Source organism: Camelus bactrianus, chromosome 2 (genome assembly GCF_048773025.1).
Source record: "Camelus bactrianus isolate YW-2024 breed Bactrian camel chromosome 2, ASM4877302v1, whole genome shotgun sequence".
Taxonomy (NCBI): domain Eukaryota; kingdom Metazoa; phylum Chordata; class Mammalia; order Artiodactyla; family Camelidae; genus Camelus; species Camelus bactrianus.
Genome location: NC_133540.1, coordinates 83,848,770 through 83,866,991, shown reverse-complemented (window position 1 = coordinate 83,866,991; position 18,222 = coordinate 83,848,770). Strand labels below are relative to the sequence as shown.

Genomic DNA, 18,222 nt, shown 5'->3' with positions numbered 1-18,222 from the left:
TCAAGTGTATTTAAAGATAATAGGCAACAGGCAGTGCTAAAAGGGATTACAACACACTTTAGAAACTAACCTGAGGCCAGATTCTACCAGGAGACGTAGGGATGGGTTCTCAGATAAGCTAGCTAAATAGCAAGCATCATGGAAGCCATCGCCAGATAAGATGTTACAAAGTCATGTGAGCTGGAAGTGTCTCTCTAACAATCTGCGAGGGATTTCTACATCGACTGCATCCCCTGCAGTCTAGAGACTGCAATTTCACTTAAGGTTGGTCACGTAATTGTGAGAGCTTTTTGCATTATTGATAATCCTGGAAAAACGAAAACAAAAAAACAAAAAAACAAAACAAGCCCTTTTAAAGTCATTGCAGCACTGAGCACGGTTATTTCCTCCAGAGTTAAAGCTAAGAGGTAAAATGATTTTAAAAAAAAAGACTTCCTAATCCTCACAGCTGATCTCACACTCACAAGAAAATTAGAACTAACCCACCGCATTTGATAAGCATCCATGGCAGTTCTAACATATTTTAAAGAACAGAAAAGGAATAAAAGGAGATAGAAAAACAAATCAATCTAAGGTAATTGGGGAAGGTAACTGGATAATGAAGGAAAGGAAAACCCTCCATAGCAACAAAATAGAGGAGATCATTTATGTCGATTTACAAGTAGATGAGCTCCAGCTATATATATATGTATGTTTAAATCTTCTCCCCAGGTGTTTTTCTGCTTAATAAATACAATATCCAAGATGGAATATTGTTGAAGCACTGAGTCACCTCAATTCTGGCCATGCTTTTTCTTCTGCTGTTAACTATTTTGAGCTATTTCTCAATAAAGCAGCCGCTACTGAAATCATCAGTGCATAGGCTTGGCAGAGCCAGAGAGAGAAAGTGCAGTCCGCAGATTTGTTTCTTCTGTTTTCCTAAAACAGAATCTCATAAAAAATATGCCTTCGAATTTTGTCACTATGTAGCTGTCAGAAAGAAAACTGCTCCTCATCAGAACTCTGAACATTAAACCTGTCTCTTGTGCTGCGGGGAAGTTACACAGCCCCGGGAAGTCACCAAGCACCGTCACAACTGTTCGAATTGTATCCAGGCAGGATAATCAGTCAATCAGAAAACTTCAGTTCCAGTTGGATGGAAGTTTTTCTGGGGCCAACTTGGAAAAGCATACAGAACAAGTTTGACTTTACTGCCAAGATCATTTCCAGGACACTGGCTAATTAATTGTAAAAGCTTTTTCAAAACAAATTTGAGCCTGGCAACCTTTTTTTTCCCACCCAAACACAGAAAAAGCAGGTTAAAAAATAAAAGCCTGGGTTTATTGTGGTTTTTGCCCTGGCTTCATCTTCTTAGCAAGTCCATTTTCTTCTTCTCGCCCTAAAATGATCCCAGAGCTTTTGTATCTGAAGTCACTAAGATAGTAAGTATAGAAACTGGAAATATTAGTTGGAATTTATACTCTACCTTTGGTTATAGAGGAGATCATGGGTCAGTTACAAAGCTTCTCTTCAAATTTCTTGGTGGGAACAAAGAACAGAGTTTCGTCCTCTTTGGGGGTTAACTATGACTATTATATTAGATAAACGAAGATGGACAGTTGCTCTTACAATGATATATTCATCAACCTCACTCTCTGGTTTTGAAAACAAAAAGAACAAAACTCTTGAACTGAGTCTTCCCGGTTTCATCTTCACATGAATCTCTATGAATGTGATGCATCAGTGACAGGCAACAGAGTCTGGTTTTAAGGACCAAATCACATAGGTTTCACAGCAAAATCAACACCCCAAATCATCATGTTCCAACCTATTTCTTCTAACACTGGAATCACAACCTTATGTAATACACATCTTGAGCCATCAAATTTCTTTGGCATACGCCCAGATTCGAAGACACCCAAGAAGGTAAGAAATCTTTCTCAGAATTTACCACCTGCTACTGACAAAAGAACTGTCCGCAATAAAAGAAGCCTTCCAGACATTTCAGAAGAAGTGTCAGCCAGGTATTTCTAACTCTGCCTATCCAATATCAAGGACCCTGGCCAACCTCATAATCGGAATGGTGCTTGGTAAATACTGTATAGAGCCAAAATGTACAAAATTGTTTTGAGGGAAATTCTCAACAAGTCCTAGGGGACTGAGTTTTCCCTTTTCACGACTGGTATGAATGTACCAGTGTAGCCAGTATTTAAGTGATCTTCTCCCACATCATCAGGTAGGCCAGTGGTAGGAGAGAGCCATCACTACCAGCATTTAGAAGGCAAGAATTAATCTCAGTGCAGAAGGGGTAGGTAATTAGGCAGAAACAAAGCAGAGTTTCTCTTCTGGGAAACACATGTAAGTTAAGATGGGAAAGATAACACCAGATGTCAGAGAATCTTAAAAAGTCAGGGAATTCTGAATGTAACTTGGTAAGAAGACGTTACACACTTTTGATCCAGGAGAGAGTTATAAGGGCAATAATATGAAAAGTGTATTGAGTTGGGAGAAAATGGAAACAGGATTAATTCCAAAGGCTCTTCTAGCAATCTGTTCTGAGATGATGAAGGCCCCATTAGGGGGCTGCTGGTGAGAAGAAGAAGGAAGAAAGAATCAAAAGCCACCTTACAAGAAGGAACATAATTTCACCTTTCCTGTGCTTTTTAGAATTCATCAATGTCTAAAAACCTCTGTCAGTTAAAGAGGAACACTGTGGAAAATAAGGCTTCACTGCCTTACAGATATATAATTCAGATTTCTTTATTTATTCAGGTAGAATTTTCAGCCAATTAGTGCAAATAACTCATTTTATCTTTTAATATAAAGTGCAAAATTTATACCTACTCCCCATTTTCTGCTAATGTCAAGCCCAGATACCCAACCCAACTGGGAAAGTGGCCCAGTTTCTACCACATGCTTTTTAAAGGAAAGCAAATTGAGATTCAAAACCTAATTGTTTTCCATTTCAAATAGGCTACTTAATATGTCTTTTAATAGACAAACAAATACACAATAGCTTTGCCTGAGGTGTCCCCCCAACGTTAGCAATTTCCAACATTTCCTAGCCCTCAACAGTTTGCCAAAGCAGTTTTTTCGTAAATTATCTTATTTAATCCTCACAATCAACCTGAGGTAGGAATTATTATCACTATCTTAAAGCTGAGAGAACTGTAGCTCCAAGATTTAAACTGCCCGAGTGAATACACCGTTAAGAGCTGGAGTCAAGCCTAATTCTTATCTTCTAAACTTCAAATCCCTTCCCCCAGAGAAAGTGAAAAAAAGAACCCATCTACCCATACTGGTTCATTTCAGGTCAGGGAACCGTCATTTCTAACCTCTCCCCAGCATCTTCCAGGTATACATTTAGTCTCGCAGTTCAAAGAAGCAAGAATTCTTTGCTTACCTGGTCTTTCTCCGGTTTATCAGAAATGTCATTCAGACTGGAAGAAGTCAGATTCCTGTGAGTCATGGCGGGGCTACCTGGAAAAACAGAAGTGAAGCCTCATAAACGACTTCTCATCAAAAACACACAGGCTCTGGCTGCACACTTTGTGAAGACTAGCAGATGAGGATGGGGATGGGGATGGTGCTTCAGCTACATTAGGAGTCTCCTGAAGTGTTGGAAAGTTAGGGTAGAGTGCTAACACGGTTAAATGAAAAATGCATAAAATCTCATACACCTTGTTTAAGTCTTGCTTCCTGGTTCTATTTCAAGATAAGTTAAACTTTAAAAGAAACATGTAAAACAATATGCATTAAAAATAAATTTACTCCTAGTTCTGGTTTGCCTCTAGTTTTAGCCCTTCATAGACATCCTGGTCTACCCATTTCTATTGCCCAGAGAGATGGGCTCTTTCCTCTCGTCTGAAGAGCCCGCGCCACAGTAAAAGGCCGGGACCTCTGCAGTCCTTCCCAGGACACCCCTTGCTCAGATCGACCCCCAGAGCCATCTGCATTCCATCCTCTGGCTAACACTTTGATCAACAGTATTTCTTGTTAGTGGACACCTGATTCAGAATCCCCACTCTTTGCCTCACAGCAGTGTTATCGCAGCCCCCCTTACTTCCTGTGTTCCCATGTGCCAGACTAAAATTAAGGTACCCCTTCTTTCCCCCTTAACATGCCAAACTTCTTATCCAAGGCCAGGGATGGATTTCATCAGGAATACTCCATAGGAACAAAGCTCCCCGGCAGTGGAGCTGCTGTAGGTAAAGTCCATGGGCAATCCATCCCGTGACTTCGACATGGTTATTTGAGAGCACAGAGGAAGGAGATCGAGGAAAAGGAGAGACTATTTTCAAGCAGACTGGTTAATAAACAGAATACTGAGCTTTCATTCTGCAGTTGGACCTGAAATTTCTAGGCTCACTAAGCAAAAAAGTAACTTTTCAAAGCCAGGGTGTTTGACCCGCCCCTGGAGGACGCTGAGTAATGTGTCCATCATCTAATCCTCAGAGATCTGACTCAGGCTGGTCTTCGCATCAAGAGGACAAGGGTTGAAAAAACAAGCACCCAAGTTCGAACATAGCTTCACACTTGTTTCCACATAATTCTTTAGATTACAGACTTCTCTTCCTTCAGACCGAAACCTCAACACATAATTTTACAAAAGACTAAAATCAACCCCTAATAATTTAATGTCCATGTAACAGCAGTTCTTTAAATAATATAATTGTTTTTAACTACTAGATCAATTTTCTTGAGCTGGCAAAACAGAATATTTTCCACTCTGCTGCATTTCATTGAACAAGCGTGGCCTAGCTCTCCTAAACCTTTTACCTGGTGAGATGTTTTATTTCAGGAAAATTTGAGTACAGGGCATTTTTCAAAGGAAAGTAACATCTGAAAAACTGCTCTATGAGCAAAATTAAAAGGACCCCTTTGAAAGCCACATTTTCTTCTCTGAACCGCCTACCAGGTTTCTAGTGTCCACTCAATACAAAAGGCACCAGATACAAACATGAATGCCCCCAAATAACGCTGGGCTTGAAGCTAATGTGAGATGATGAGTGCATACAATTTTGTACTTTACATTAAAAAACAAAGTCAGTTTTTTAGATTAAGTGGGTGAAAATTCTCCTTGAATAAGTAAAGAAATCTGAACTGTATTTTCTTAAAGCAATGAAGTCTTAGTAATCCTAATCATAAATTAATAGCAGTTTATGTAAATGAATAGATAAGACTGATTTCTAATTATCAAATCAATTCTATGTAAGCAGCAACACTGAAATGAATTTGAAAGCAGCTTTTCACTAAGTACTTTAAATTTCCTGGGCAATAGTCTAAGTTCACTGATTTGCTTTGGAAATTCTTTGTAAATACTGCAGTGCTACATGTCAACCCAAGCACTGTCCTAACTGCTGCAAAATCTGAATAGGTAGAAGCCAAATGAATAAGGTTTCCACTATAATGGTAATCCTGACTGATGTCACAACTTTTCCAAGAAACCTCATATACAGTCTCAATATTTCTCTCATTTCTGAAAGACAGTTATAGCGTAGCTATCTGTATTTGTACTCCATGGAGGGAGCAGAGAACAGCATGGGGCCAAGGCAGACGCAGGAACCAGATGGGGAAGAGGAGGCCTGTGTTAAGAAATAATCAGATCTATTGTCCCTCCCGACCTTATCTGATTCTCATTAATAGAAGTAATATTAACACCTTCACTGATGTTTAACTTTGTAATACACTGAAAGAATTCAGAAGTCAACACTTCTGGGTAAACCTTAAGCAAGATGATCAGCATTCTCGTATCTCTTCCCACCTCCCTCCCTAACAAACTCTCCACCCCTCCCCTCTAACACCCTGAACCAGAGACAAATGCTTCCCAATGTTCTGAATCAGTGGTTCCCAAAGTGCGGTTCCCAGAGCAGCAGCAGCAGCAGCCGGTGAGCACGTGATAAAAATGTAAATTCCTGGGACTCACCGCAGACCAACTATATCCAACTCAGCAATGGGGGTTTTAACAAACCTTCAAAATGATTTTAAAGTAAGCTAAAGTTGGAGAGCCACTGCTCTAAATAAACCAGTTATCTTAACCAGAGGATATGTCCTAGCATGTCCTTGCTCCCAGCTATGATACTGCAAGCACATTATGAAATTAGCATCCCTGCCACATAACCACACACCAAAAGATCATATGTGGTCTTTCCTCTAAATCCTCACCTATGCAATCAAATAAATACATTACTTTGTTTTCAAAACTCACTGTTTAATCAGCCTTTTCCAGAAACATATCACCCAAGTCAAAGAAGACAAGGACAAGCGCCAAGAAGTTACAAACCAAATTCTCTCTGGGAATCAGAAATTTCTGTGTGGCACGTCAGCAAACCTGGGATGCTGTTGCACAACGGGTCCCTGACAATGTTCTACTGTGGATATTTTGCACTTAACAGTCAATAAGACACACTGTCAGAGTAAATCAGTGCTTTCTCTTTAGAGTTTTGGCTGATGATGTAGACTCATTATACTGCAATCCTGAGCGAGTTGGGGTGGCAGGGGAAAATGTCACCTTGTACAAAAAAGGTGAAATACAAGACTACCCAAAAGTATGCTATTCCTTGTGCAGGTGGTGATTCCTCTACTCAAAGCTACCGCTAGCAGACCTTTTCTGTCTAAAAACCCAGGGCATATGAATGTCTCATTACTGCTCTTGGTCCAAAGAAACTTTGTTTTTTTTCAGTTTGATTTTTAAAAAAAGAAGAAAAAGAAAAAGAACCAGCCTCAAGTGTACAATCATAATTAATTTCCATACCACTGTATTTTGGCCTTAAGAAAAAGAAAGCTTTGGAGAATCACATTTTCAAGCAGTTTCACACAATCAAAAACAATTTCATTTTCAAAGTACTCACTTGGCAGGTACATCCTGTCTTCTCTAAAAATTAATTGCATTCTGTACTAAGTTTGAAAATCACTGTTAGTCTTTTTAGCACACATGTAGCAATGCATAAAGTCCTTGCAATTGTATCTACTAGATACAATAAAGAGGGGTAAGGAGAATGTACAGCAAAGGAAGACGGTGATACTCTTATTTGTACATATTAGATAAAAATGTAAACACACATGTAACACAATGACACATAAACTGACCCCTCACCTCATACCAGTATAATGAGCCTACAGACCATTCTCTGTACCCTCACTGACTCACTCATACTCTCTTCCCCCTCTATTGACATAATAAATCTACTAGAAAATGTGCATATCTAAGATGAAGGGTCAACTAATCTTTCTGAGTACTAAGTACTTTAACTTTCATTATTTTACTTAATCCTCATAAAAGCACTCTGAGATTAGTATTATTATTTTTAACACTTTATACATAAGCAAAAGGAACTTCAAGGAGGTTAAGTGCATGATCACACAGCAAGTGGTAAAACTAACATTTAACTCTGGATCTCTGAATACCAATCCCACTGCCTCTGAGGAAAAAAAAAAAAAAAAGGGTTCTCTATGTTATTTACATAAATAAACACATAAACGTCATCATTTCTAATGAAGAGGAAATATAATGTACAACCACAAGGAGTATATTCTATTTCCATGCCGATTCCATGTAATATAATATCATGAAGGATGTTTAAGACAGAAATGTACTCGGTTTCCAGTTTAGCTCTCCTCAAAGATGAAGTCTGCATTTCTTTACTTTTTTATTTTCATAAAGAAAATAAAAGGAGAAAAATATTGAACTCTCAGCTATTCTGCCACTGTGATTGAAAAGGAGCCCCCAAACCAGAGCTCTGTGGCAGACAAGGAAGGATGCTAAAAGCAATAGCAAAGTAATTATAAAAGCAATAATGCCACATGCTTCTGTATGTCCTAATTCACAGCCATAGGCAAGCGTTTGTAGCATTCCACAAGGTACATTCAGCCAATTCTCCATTATTTCCATTTTGGTTTCCCCCCTTTCAAGTTACTCCAACAGCAGTTTCTTCCCATTTAAACCACTAACAACGGGAAGATAATGGGACAAGGGGAATGAATCAGTTGGGACACTCACAAGAGTCTGACTGAGAAAGCCTAGAAGGAATGGCTGAGATAAGCTTGGATTTTGTCAGATGGCAACAGACCACTGAGAGCTGTCCCCATCAGAAATTAAAAACAACCAAGCATGTCATCACAACCTCCAACCCATTCTCATTATCCACCTCCAAGTAAATAAGAAATATTTAAAATGTAAATATGAGACTAAGGAAAGCCTAAAATATTGTCAGAAGGAGCTCTTTGAAGGAATGTCATAACTAAGAGAAAATCAATTTGGATATTTTTGCTGGTTTCAATTTTAATTATTTTGTTTAGAGGATTTCTGCTGTTTGTTTGTGCATGATTTAATATAATGTAAACTCCAAGAGCCCAAAGCCAAGGTCGTTAGTTTGTCCTGTTCACAGTCATAGCCTCGGAGCTTGGCACTAGTGGCCCTTAATAAACACTTGTGAATGAATGGATAATAGCAACTGAATATCATTTTACTTCCATTTGGAGTGAATACTAAAAACACTACTGTTCAAAGTCGATTTCCTATGGTGGAAGATGCTGTGTGCACACTCCAAGAACCTTCAGACTTGGAAAGCCTCAGAGTAAACAAGGAAGAAGTGTGTAGCTGGCCCAGAACTAACAAAATGGAAAGACCTTGCCAAGCTGGCTAAAGCCCTGCCAGTCAGCAGTGGGAACAGAGGAAAGAAGCAATGAACGGGGAAAGGAGAAACTCTAGTGCAGGAATAATCAGGACACGAGAATGAGAGGAAAAGTAAGGGAGGGGGTCAGAACCTCAGCGAAAGGGAAGGAGAGCCTTGGGTAGAGGAGAGTCTGAGGGAACTGAAGTAGCTCAAAGAATGCAATTGCCTGGGAAAGTGAAGTAAGTTTGGAAGAAGGAAGAAGAAGGACATCAAAAGATCCAGATAACTACAAAGCATGTGAGTCAAGTTCTAGCCAAAAGCTGAAGTCATCTCTAATGTATGGGGCCAGGATAACGGAGCAGGCATCCTTATGAGGGAGCTGGCAGTGTGCAGAGGCCCGACAGGAGCACGGCAAACACAAAGACTATTCTCTCTTTAAAAACCATTCTCTATCCTTTTGAGACCTCTGCTGTCCACGTGACCCTTTGTAATCGACCCATCCTCAACTTCCTTGACCCTGTTCCCTCCTGTTTTTGAATTTTCTGAACTAGTCTGTGGGCTTTACCCCAGATTCAGTGTTAGGGCTTGGACATCTCAATGTCAAATACACAAGGTTCATCTCTTCTAAGTCTTTTTAAAATTTTAACCAGCGAAAGCCAAATGCTGTAACCACAGTGACTTCCATTCTAATAATGTTGCACTGGACAATTAATTTTTATTATGATCTAAATTAGGTAGCTTAATTTTTTTAAGGCATTCCATTCTCTTCCTGCACATGTGCGTGCACACACCCACACATATGACATTTAAAAAATCTCTACACAGCTGAGGAAATGTTCAGAAACAAACAGGTACTAGAAAATGTACTAAAACAGGTAAAACCCCATATAGGACTCCAGCGAATCTGCAGTCCTTGTGATTATACATAGTATTCGTGACTGTATGGTAGTTCTTTCTGTGTCTCACCTGCGTATAAGTCCACACACACGTGCACGTGCGCACACACACACACAATATAAATCTATAAACCAAAAGTTACTATGTCCAAAGAATAGAGGTGGAAGTATATAAAATAATTTGTGACCTTATCTCATGAAAGTAGGAAAAAAAAGAAAGAAAAAGAACTGGGCTATGCTCTCCAGTAAAAAAGGTAAGCGAGAAAAACCAACGGAAGATTATGACTGAAGGAAATGAACATCTCACTGCCTTCTTTCCAAAAAGGCACTAGTCCAGAGAGATTTTACTAAATGCTCTTATGCCAAAGTTGAGGAATTTGAATAGGTCCCTGCAGCCACACCATTCCAAGTACATGTACCAGTGTCTGATTTGCTAAGCTGAACTTTACTCTCTCGTATCTATTATTTTGATACCATATCCAAGATATGGTAAAATTTCACAAACTCAGATTAATGGAGCTATCTCTGAACTGATCAAGTGCCTAAATTTAAAATAATTTAAGAAGGCTACCAATTCAACTTAGTATATGACTTGGCCTATGAGTCCCTGGGGAAAAATAAACAAAATAAACCACACATACACACAAAAAAAATCCAGCCCTTCATGTAAATGAATCATCACACAACTTCACAACACCAAGAATGAAAAGAATATCCTAAAATTTTCCATCTAGAGAGAAAAGAAGTAAGAGTTACACTTTGGAATTCTCTTAAGCAACACAAATGGAAGAAGAGAATGGAACCTGCTTTCAAAGTTCTAGAAGAAAAATTTTTTCAACCTACAATTCTCTACTCATCCAAATTACCAATCAAGTGTGAAAAAATAATACGAAATTTTCGGGGAAAAAAAAAACAAAAAATCAACTTTTATATGTCCTTTCATGCAAAGTCACTTGAAACATGGTTTAGCAAAATGAAAAAATAAACTGAGAAAAAGAGATACGTGGCGTCCGCTTCAGGAGACCAATTAAAGTCAGTGCCAGAGCAGCAGCTGTGCTGCAGGGGCAGGGGACAGCCGTGTCTTACAGAGCAGGAGGGTGGTCCAGGGGAGAGAGGAGACAGCGAGGAGGGAGCACCTGGGCCAAGGAAGTATCTATAGGGTTTATTAGTGTCCCTTAGGTACTGAAAGAGCTCGGGAATACAGTAACAATAGGTAATTTGGGGGGGGGGAAATGCAATTTACAACTCCAGGATACAAAAACTATGTAAGAAAGAAAATGTGATAACCATTACACAGCTTTAAACTATATTTATATAGTCTTAATACTATGAATACTATTTATGAACTTCTGACTTTAGAAAAAACTGATAGAGAAAGCACAGAATGAATGGATAGAGACAAGAATGTAAACCTAATCAATACTGACAATAAATAGAAGTACCAGTGACAGAAATCTGGAAGTGGAAGTGGCAAGGACAGAGGCAAGGAATGGCAGGGAAGCCAATATCCTTTTCTGACACAGTAAGAAGTCAAAAGATCCCGCCCATACTTCCTACAAAAAGACATAAATATAGGTTTATTACCTAAAATTACAAATGTAATTAATAATGGAACTAAGAATAGTGATAGAAATGTTATTTGGAGGAAGGAAACGTGTTCAAAATCGGTAAAATCTTTTCTAGCAAAGAAAAAATTAAAAGATGAAGCAAAGGAGTTTGCTCTTCATTAGAAGTCCTTCTGTGCTCTTCAATTTCATACCCATTTGCACATAATACTTTAATAAAAACATAATACATATGTCTATTTATCATATAATAAAGTTAATTAATTAAAGTACTTTTATTATTTTTAAGTCCCTGAGATTAAGCTGAAACATTACAGACTAGTAGCAAGCTTGGGAGTTTTAATTAAATCAAAATTTTAATATAAACATGGAGATCAAGATTTTAAAAGAGTTTAAAGTCAATTTTTAAGTAGTTCTAAAAACATGCTCCATGAAATAATATTTACACTGTTTTTTTAAATTATGGCAAGGGAAATTTTTCCTGAAGGCTCTGTCAGAATTATCAAATTCACCTCAATAGTTTTAATCACCCAAATCCCTTGTATATGAAAAGCATATGCAGGGGGAAAAAAAGGGTTGTCCATAAAAGTAAGCCATTTAACAGACGTACAGATCCTACATCTGCAGCCAAATACATATATAGATATGAATGTCAATACCACTGCTGATGTAGATTCAGTTTATTAGTATTATATATGGACACAGAGATAAATATAAAGTTTTAAAAGAGTAACAGACACACTCTCTGGGCCTCCAGCTACAAATGTAGCCACTCCTAACTGCTCCTGATTTATGGCTCACAAACTGTGACCTGGAGAAAAGCTAGTTAAATTGGCTTCCTCGTGCAGTAACTCCTCATGGTCTTGCTGATGCACATCCAACTAGCTGATAGACATTGGGCAACCAGTGGTCACAGATCACCCACAGCTCAGACAGCAGCCTCCAGGAAAGGAGGGAGCAAGGATCTCTGAGCCCATCATGTCCCTGTCACCTAAGTGGTCCTGAAAAGTCTCCACATTTGAGTGTCCAACTCAGAGCGAAAGTAGGGTGTATAACAGAGAAGAAGAAATCTGATGCCATATTGGGTCTGTTCCTCTAAGCTTTGTGCTCTGTTGCCTGTGCTTAGTCATGCTGGCTCTGCACCTTTGTCTAGTCAAACAGGTAAAGAACGTTGCCTATAGCCTGAAGTGTACATAATAGCAATGTCAAGGCTCTGCCCCCCAGGCTAGACTTTCAAAAGCTTAACACTTTTCATTCATGTAGAGATAAAATGTTGCAGAACAGAAAATAACATTTGTCTTGCTGAAGGTTTACAGGGACATCCTGACCAGACCTATGTGGACAGCTGTAAGAACAAAGGATTACCACATCCCCTCCAGAGTTTGGCCAGCACCAAGAGGTCTGCAACAACCAACCACACCCACTTCCCTTTTACAATAAAAGAAGTCTGAACTCTAACTCAGGTAAGATGGTTCTTTGGAACACTGGTTCCCTATCTTCTCTGTGTGTTGGCTTTCTGAATAAAGCTGCTATTCCTTGCCCCAACACCTTGTCTCTCAACTTACTGGTTTGCTGCACACCCAGCAGCATGAGTTTGGAGTGGCAGCAGGCGCATCATCTCTCCCAGCATGTGCTGGCTCATACACTCACTTTCTCTGCCTTGGAGAGGTTTATTACACAATTCAGCCAAAGTGGCATCTAGGTCCCAAATGGTGAAACAACTCTGGCATACCAAGTAATCCTGCAGTCACTCTGGGGAATTCTGGCCAGAACTAGGATGGGCCCAGAATTTCCTTCCTACTGAAAAGCTCAAGTTGAACTGAATGCTTGCAGTTCTGAGTTGACACTGTCTCATCCAAAATCTCATCTAGTCATCTCATTCTAAGAAATCCCAAGGGTTTTTTAACTCCATGACACAGACCTGCATAGCACCAAGTGCCAGGGCCATGATTTTTCTGACTGGTGGGTGGGGTGTATGGGGTGGTGGCTTGCAACTTGCCTCTCTCAGATGAACCTAATGGGTCTATGAGGAGAAATATAAAAGGAACCCAAGAGATAACTTATGTCAGCATGGTATCATGAGAAGAAGACAGAAGCAGAGTAAGAAAACTTTATGAAATAAAATAATCATCCCTTACAGGACTGCTGTAAGGATTAAGCAAGGAAACGCATGAGCAAGTGTCCTGCACAGATGTTCAACGTTAGTTTCTTCTCTTTCCCTTTGGCGTATAATCACACGCATAAATCTTCTCTGAATTCAAGATCTTTAGAAAACCGTGAACTACAATTGCCATGATAGGATCTTACCATTTGCAATTTTCCAGCCTATAGAGGTGAGATCAGAGAACTGGGAGGTTGAATTGGGGAGCTGAAATTATCTGAGCTGACTCAAGAAGTGAGGACCGAGGCTCAGAGGCAGCTATTACTCATCACACTGAGGCTATGCGGTGACTTCAGGCAAACAAAAGTCAGAGAGCTTTGAGCAAAAGTGTTGGATGTCCTACTGAGTGCAGAGGTCATTAGTAATTAGTTGACAAACCTGTGTAATAGGTACCTAACTTACCTATGTACATTATAAGAAGTTCTTTAGGTAATCGCTAATGTTTGCTGAGGACAATGTGATCTGAATTTATTCTAGCACCTGTCATTCTGATTTGAAGGCAATATATGCTTTTCTATATTTACTTCTGAAGTGTGGACTGGATGGGAAAAAAGACAGTGGTAAAATACATGAAGGTTTGCAAAACAACAGAAGATGCAGAGACTCTAAGAATACTTCACCGGGTCTAGTTAGACTGTTTAAAGATTGCCTAAATCAGTGGGCAAAGGTACTTTCTAGAAAATCCATTTTCTGCTGAACCAAGATGAAGAGGGGGAAAAAAGCAGAGGAAGAGAAAGAAACCGTGTAAGTAATAATCTGAACCAGCATCAAAATGTTAGCTTCAGAAATTCCTCCAGCACAGTACTACTAGAAATTTCTCACAAGTTACACATTATCTCTTGAGCAGGAAGATAATATAGAGAGTATAATAAGTTTAAATATCCCACAGGGTAGATAGTCTGGAAGGCTGGGTATGTTATTAGAGCTGAGGCTCGGAGAGTCACAGAGTTAAAGGACACCGAGAACACAACCAACTTTTATCCCAAGCAGTTTTTCTCCTCTAACAACAGACAGAGCTAGTCTCCTGAGGTTGGCTTCTATACTTTTGATGACAGGAAACTTGCCACTAAATGAAATGATCTGTTGTACTGTAATAGAGCTCATTCTCACATGGAGAAAACTGCCTCAGTTTTCTAGGTAAGTTGTAGCATCTGGATGGACCAAGAGATTAGGAGATGCCAACCAAAGCACACATCTGCTTAGAAAGAGCTGGCTTTCACTTAACTACACAGAACTTCTTAGAATGTACATTCTCCTATGTCTCCAGGCCTAACTAAGGATTTTCATAAGCAGAAGCACTTGCTTTACCCTTTACAATTCTCCAGCCCTGGGGAATTGGTCCCTGCAGCCCTCCCTCCCTCCCAAGAAGCTGGTAAACAAAGGTCCCTTGATGAGAAAGCCCTGCATCCATACAGGACCGATGGGACTCCATCCATCCCTGCCAGCAGGGCCCGAACCTGGATTAGTCATTGATCCTTCTGAAAAATCACTGAAATTCATGAATCATTGAATCATGAAAATAAAAACTACATTCAAATCCTTATCTAAAACATCGGGAGTCCAAGTCAATATCTTATTCCTTAAAATGCTCACCTACAGGGCCAGGTTCTGTTCTTTGAAACCTCAAAGCAAAGTTTCCTTTCCTCTTTGTGTTTGTGTTAAGCCAGCTCTCATGAACCAACTATGACGCCCTTTCTCCAATTCCGCTAATCAATACTCCGATGGCCGAGGCGGGCGTTTCTCTATCTGATCACCTCCTGGGTGGTCTCCAGGTCCTCATTCTCCACCTTCAGTGTGACCCACTCTTCTCCACAAGCACTTCCCACTCTGCTCAAGAGAACCAGCTTCTCACAAACATCTCTCCCCTTGGTATAACAAGTCTACCTGGTAGGTCTCTGAAATAGGTGTCTGCCTTGCTCATTATATTTTCCCAGGACCAGCTGAGCACTAGCCACAGTGTGGTACTTAAAAATATTTAAGTGAATGAATGAATTGACCATTTGAATAAATTAATATAACACTTCAAAACTCTATCACTGCAACTGGATATAATAAAACTATCACCACTAAAAGGGGAAGGGACATTCCCAATTCAAGGTGATAATAATCATTCTTACTTAAGACAGTAATCACAAGGATCGCTGAAATTAGTACAAATTGTAATAACAACCTACACAGCCTAGGCCCCTAGCTGGTTAAGAGGAAATGCCCCTTTCTTTCAGGCTCTACACACTTCACTAGAAACAGAGACAAAATTTATTCAAAGATGTCTTTTGGAAATAGGGGAAATGATTCAACCTTGACAACCTACAGCAATCCTAAAATCCAGGCCCAGCTTAAGTGTGTGCCACAAGAATCGATTTTTAAAGGAAGACTTTTACTGAGGGAAAAATTCATCATTCTAATTGGATTTATCCTGTTCCTCCTCCTCAAAAAGGATGCTGATATTAGTCTCTCCAAGACATTCCCCTAACAAGACTGCTCTTTGATTTGTAACCATGGTTACCCTTGCAGAACCCATCACAGTGCATGGCTTTCTGAGGCAAGAGCTGAGCATGGCCCAGAACCATCTGTGTGCTCCGTGTGCTCCAGCTGTTCCCTGGAGGTGATAAGAATGGGCCTCAGAGAGTAGAACCATCCTAGAAAATCACCCTTCTGAATGCTGACTTGTGGCCTCTCATTGAGAAACACTAGGAATTTCATTTTCTAACTTGAAACAGCAAAACTCTGAGTCATCAGTGTCCATACCTCTTGTCAGCAGACAAGAGCACTAACTGTGGCTAAAAGCAGGGAGACCCGAGGGCAGAGAGAATGAGAAGAAGAGAGGAAATCAAAAGGAACCATGTCATCTGGAGTCTGCAAACCTGAGTTCAAACCCCGGTGCCCCATTCACTGAATGACCGCAAACACTCCTCCTGCCAGACAGGCACGGTTACAGTCATAGAACCACCTCAGATTCTCATGGCTTAAAACAAAACTGGTTCACTTCTCCCTCAGGATAATAATGTGCATATGGATTTGCTGGCATTTTGCTTCTACCTCTCTGTCCTTGGACCAGGACCAAAATACATGGAGCAGCCTTCACTAGACATGCACTAGGGAAGAACAACTCTAACTCCCTATTAGATCTGCTTCTTTAGCTCTAACCCTGTGCTCTACTTCCTGTGCTTAGCTCTACATGCTGGTTCTGCACCTTTTGTAAAAGAGTGTTGCCTGTAGCCTGAAATATACAGGATGGCCCACTCTCAAGACTCTGACCTTTAAGGGTGTAACACCTTTCCATTCATACAGAGATAAAAAGTTGCAGAACAGAGAATAACATTTGTCTTATTGGAGGTTTACAGGAACATCATGACCTGACCTACATGGACCTACAGTGAACCAGTTTTGTTTTAAGCCATGAGAATCTGAGGTGGTTCTATGACTGTAACCGTGCCTGTCTGGCAGGAGGAGTGTTTGCGGTCATTCACCTGACCTACATGGACAGCTGCAAGAACAAAGGATTCTGACATCAGTAAGTCTGGACAACCAACCACACCCTCTCCCCTATAATAGGAGCCGGATTTCTGACTTGGGGAAGATGGTTCTCCAGAACGTTAGTCTGCCATCTTCTCTGTCTACCAGCTTTCCAAATAAAGTCATTATTCCTTGCCCCAACACCTCGTCTCTCAATTTACTGGCCTGTTGTGTGGCGAGCAGAATGAGTTTGGACTCGGTAACAGACGTACTGATGGTTTGAGAGAAAAGAAACTAGTGAAGCACATACTTGCTCTTGAAGCTTTCCCTGGGAATGATATCCATCAGTTCTCATGTATCATTGGCCAAAGGAAGTCATGTGGTCCACTGAACTTCACGTGGGTGAGGAGGAGGGTATTCATATATGCCCAGAAAAAAGAGAGAACTGCAGAATTTGTGAACAGCCCTCAAGTACTGTGGTAGCATAACCTCTCTGAGCCTCAGTGATTTCATCTGTAACAAAAGGTCGGGGATGCTTATTACTTCATGGGATGTTTTGTGGGGATTAAATGGGACAGCACTTGGTTGAATAAATGACAGCTGGTAGTAGCTGAAGTTGCCTTAGTAGTGTTATCTCAACCATGGACAGAAAGATCTGGTGAGCAAGAAACGGAGGCCCTAGCCAAGGAATCCAACTCCCAAATTCTACCACTATTAGCAGCCACAGAAAAGCAGCAGAGCTCCCCCATGCCAGAGAGGCTGGCTAGGCTGGGGATGAAGACTATGATCTAACAAATTCAAAAACCATTCCTGCTTGAGGTTTGCATATTACCTCTCTTTTCAGTCTTTTCTCTCATTTTCAGGTTAAGGGTTCAATTAATCAACAAATATTCACAAAGTGTCTGTGTATCAGGCAATACATTAGCTCCTGAGTAAGAAATAAATCACAGTTTTCTCCAAAAGAACCCCAATCTATGCAAGAAGAACCACAACTCATGGCCCGTTAACAGCCCTACACACCGCCAGCACCCCTCACCAAAAAAAAAAAAAAAAAAAAAAAAAAAAAGTCAAAGAAAACTAAGTCATACAAATAAGGAAATATATATAGATGAATTTGAGAAGAGTACCAAATAGTCAAAAACAAAAATGAAACTACCTATTGTTCAGAAGGTTTGTCTCAGGCAAATGGATACCACACATTCTGGCTAAGCAGATTGCTACATATTCTTTCCTTTCTTATTTGCTTTCAGATTAACTAGGTTCCTAAAGATGATAAGTGCATATCTTGTCCATTACACCCTAGTGGGGACAAAGGAGATACAAGTGTGACTGACAGTGCATGATTAGCAAATAATTTACCCATAGCAAGAGCTGGGTGGATGAATGAGTCCAGCCCTACATTTACTGAACATCCACTAAGTGTGCGACACTGCACTTGGCAGAGGGGATTCAAAGACGAGGGGGATGTGGCTCAGGCTCTTTGAGCACTTTGCCAACAGGGAAGGAAACATACTTGTTCTATGATATGATGGTAACGTAATGGTGGGGAG

General features: G+C 40.1%; 1 protein-coding gene across 7 annotated transcripts in view; it reads right to left on the bottom strand.

Moving 5' to 3' along the window:
• Positions 1 to 18,222, bottom strand: part of SLC4A4 (solute carrier family 4 member 4) — a 314,923-nt gene that overhangs the window by 132,366 nt on the left and 164,335 nt on the right. For all 7 annotated transcript variants that reach the window (XM_074344725.1, XM_074344736.1, XM_045506140.2 and 4 more), the window contains one exon: positions 3,383 to 3,459. In XM_074344725.1, the coding sequence (XP_074200826.1) occupies positions 3,383 to 3,459 (77 nt within the window). The remainder of the gene's footprint in view (positions 1 to 3,382; positions 3,460 to 18,222) is intronic.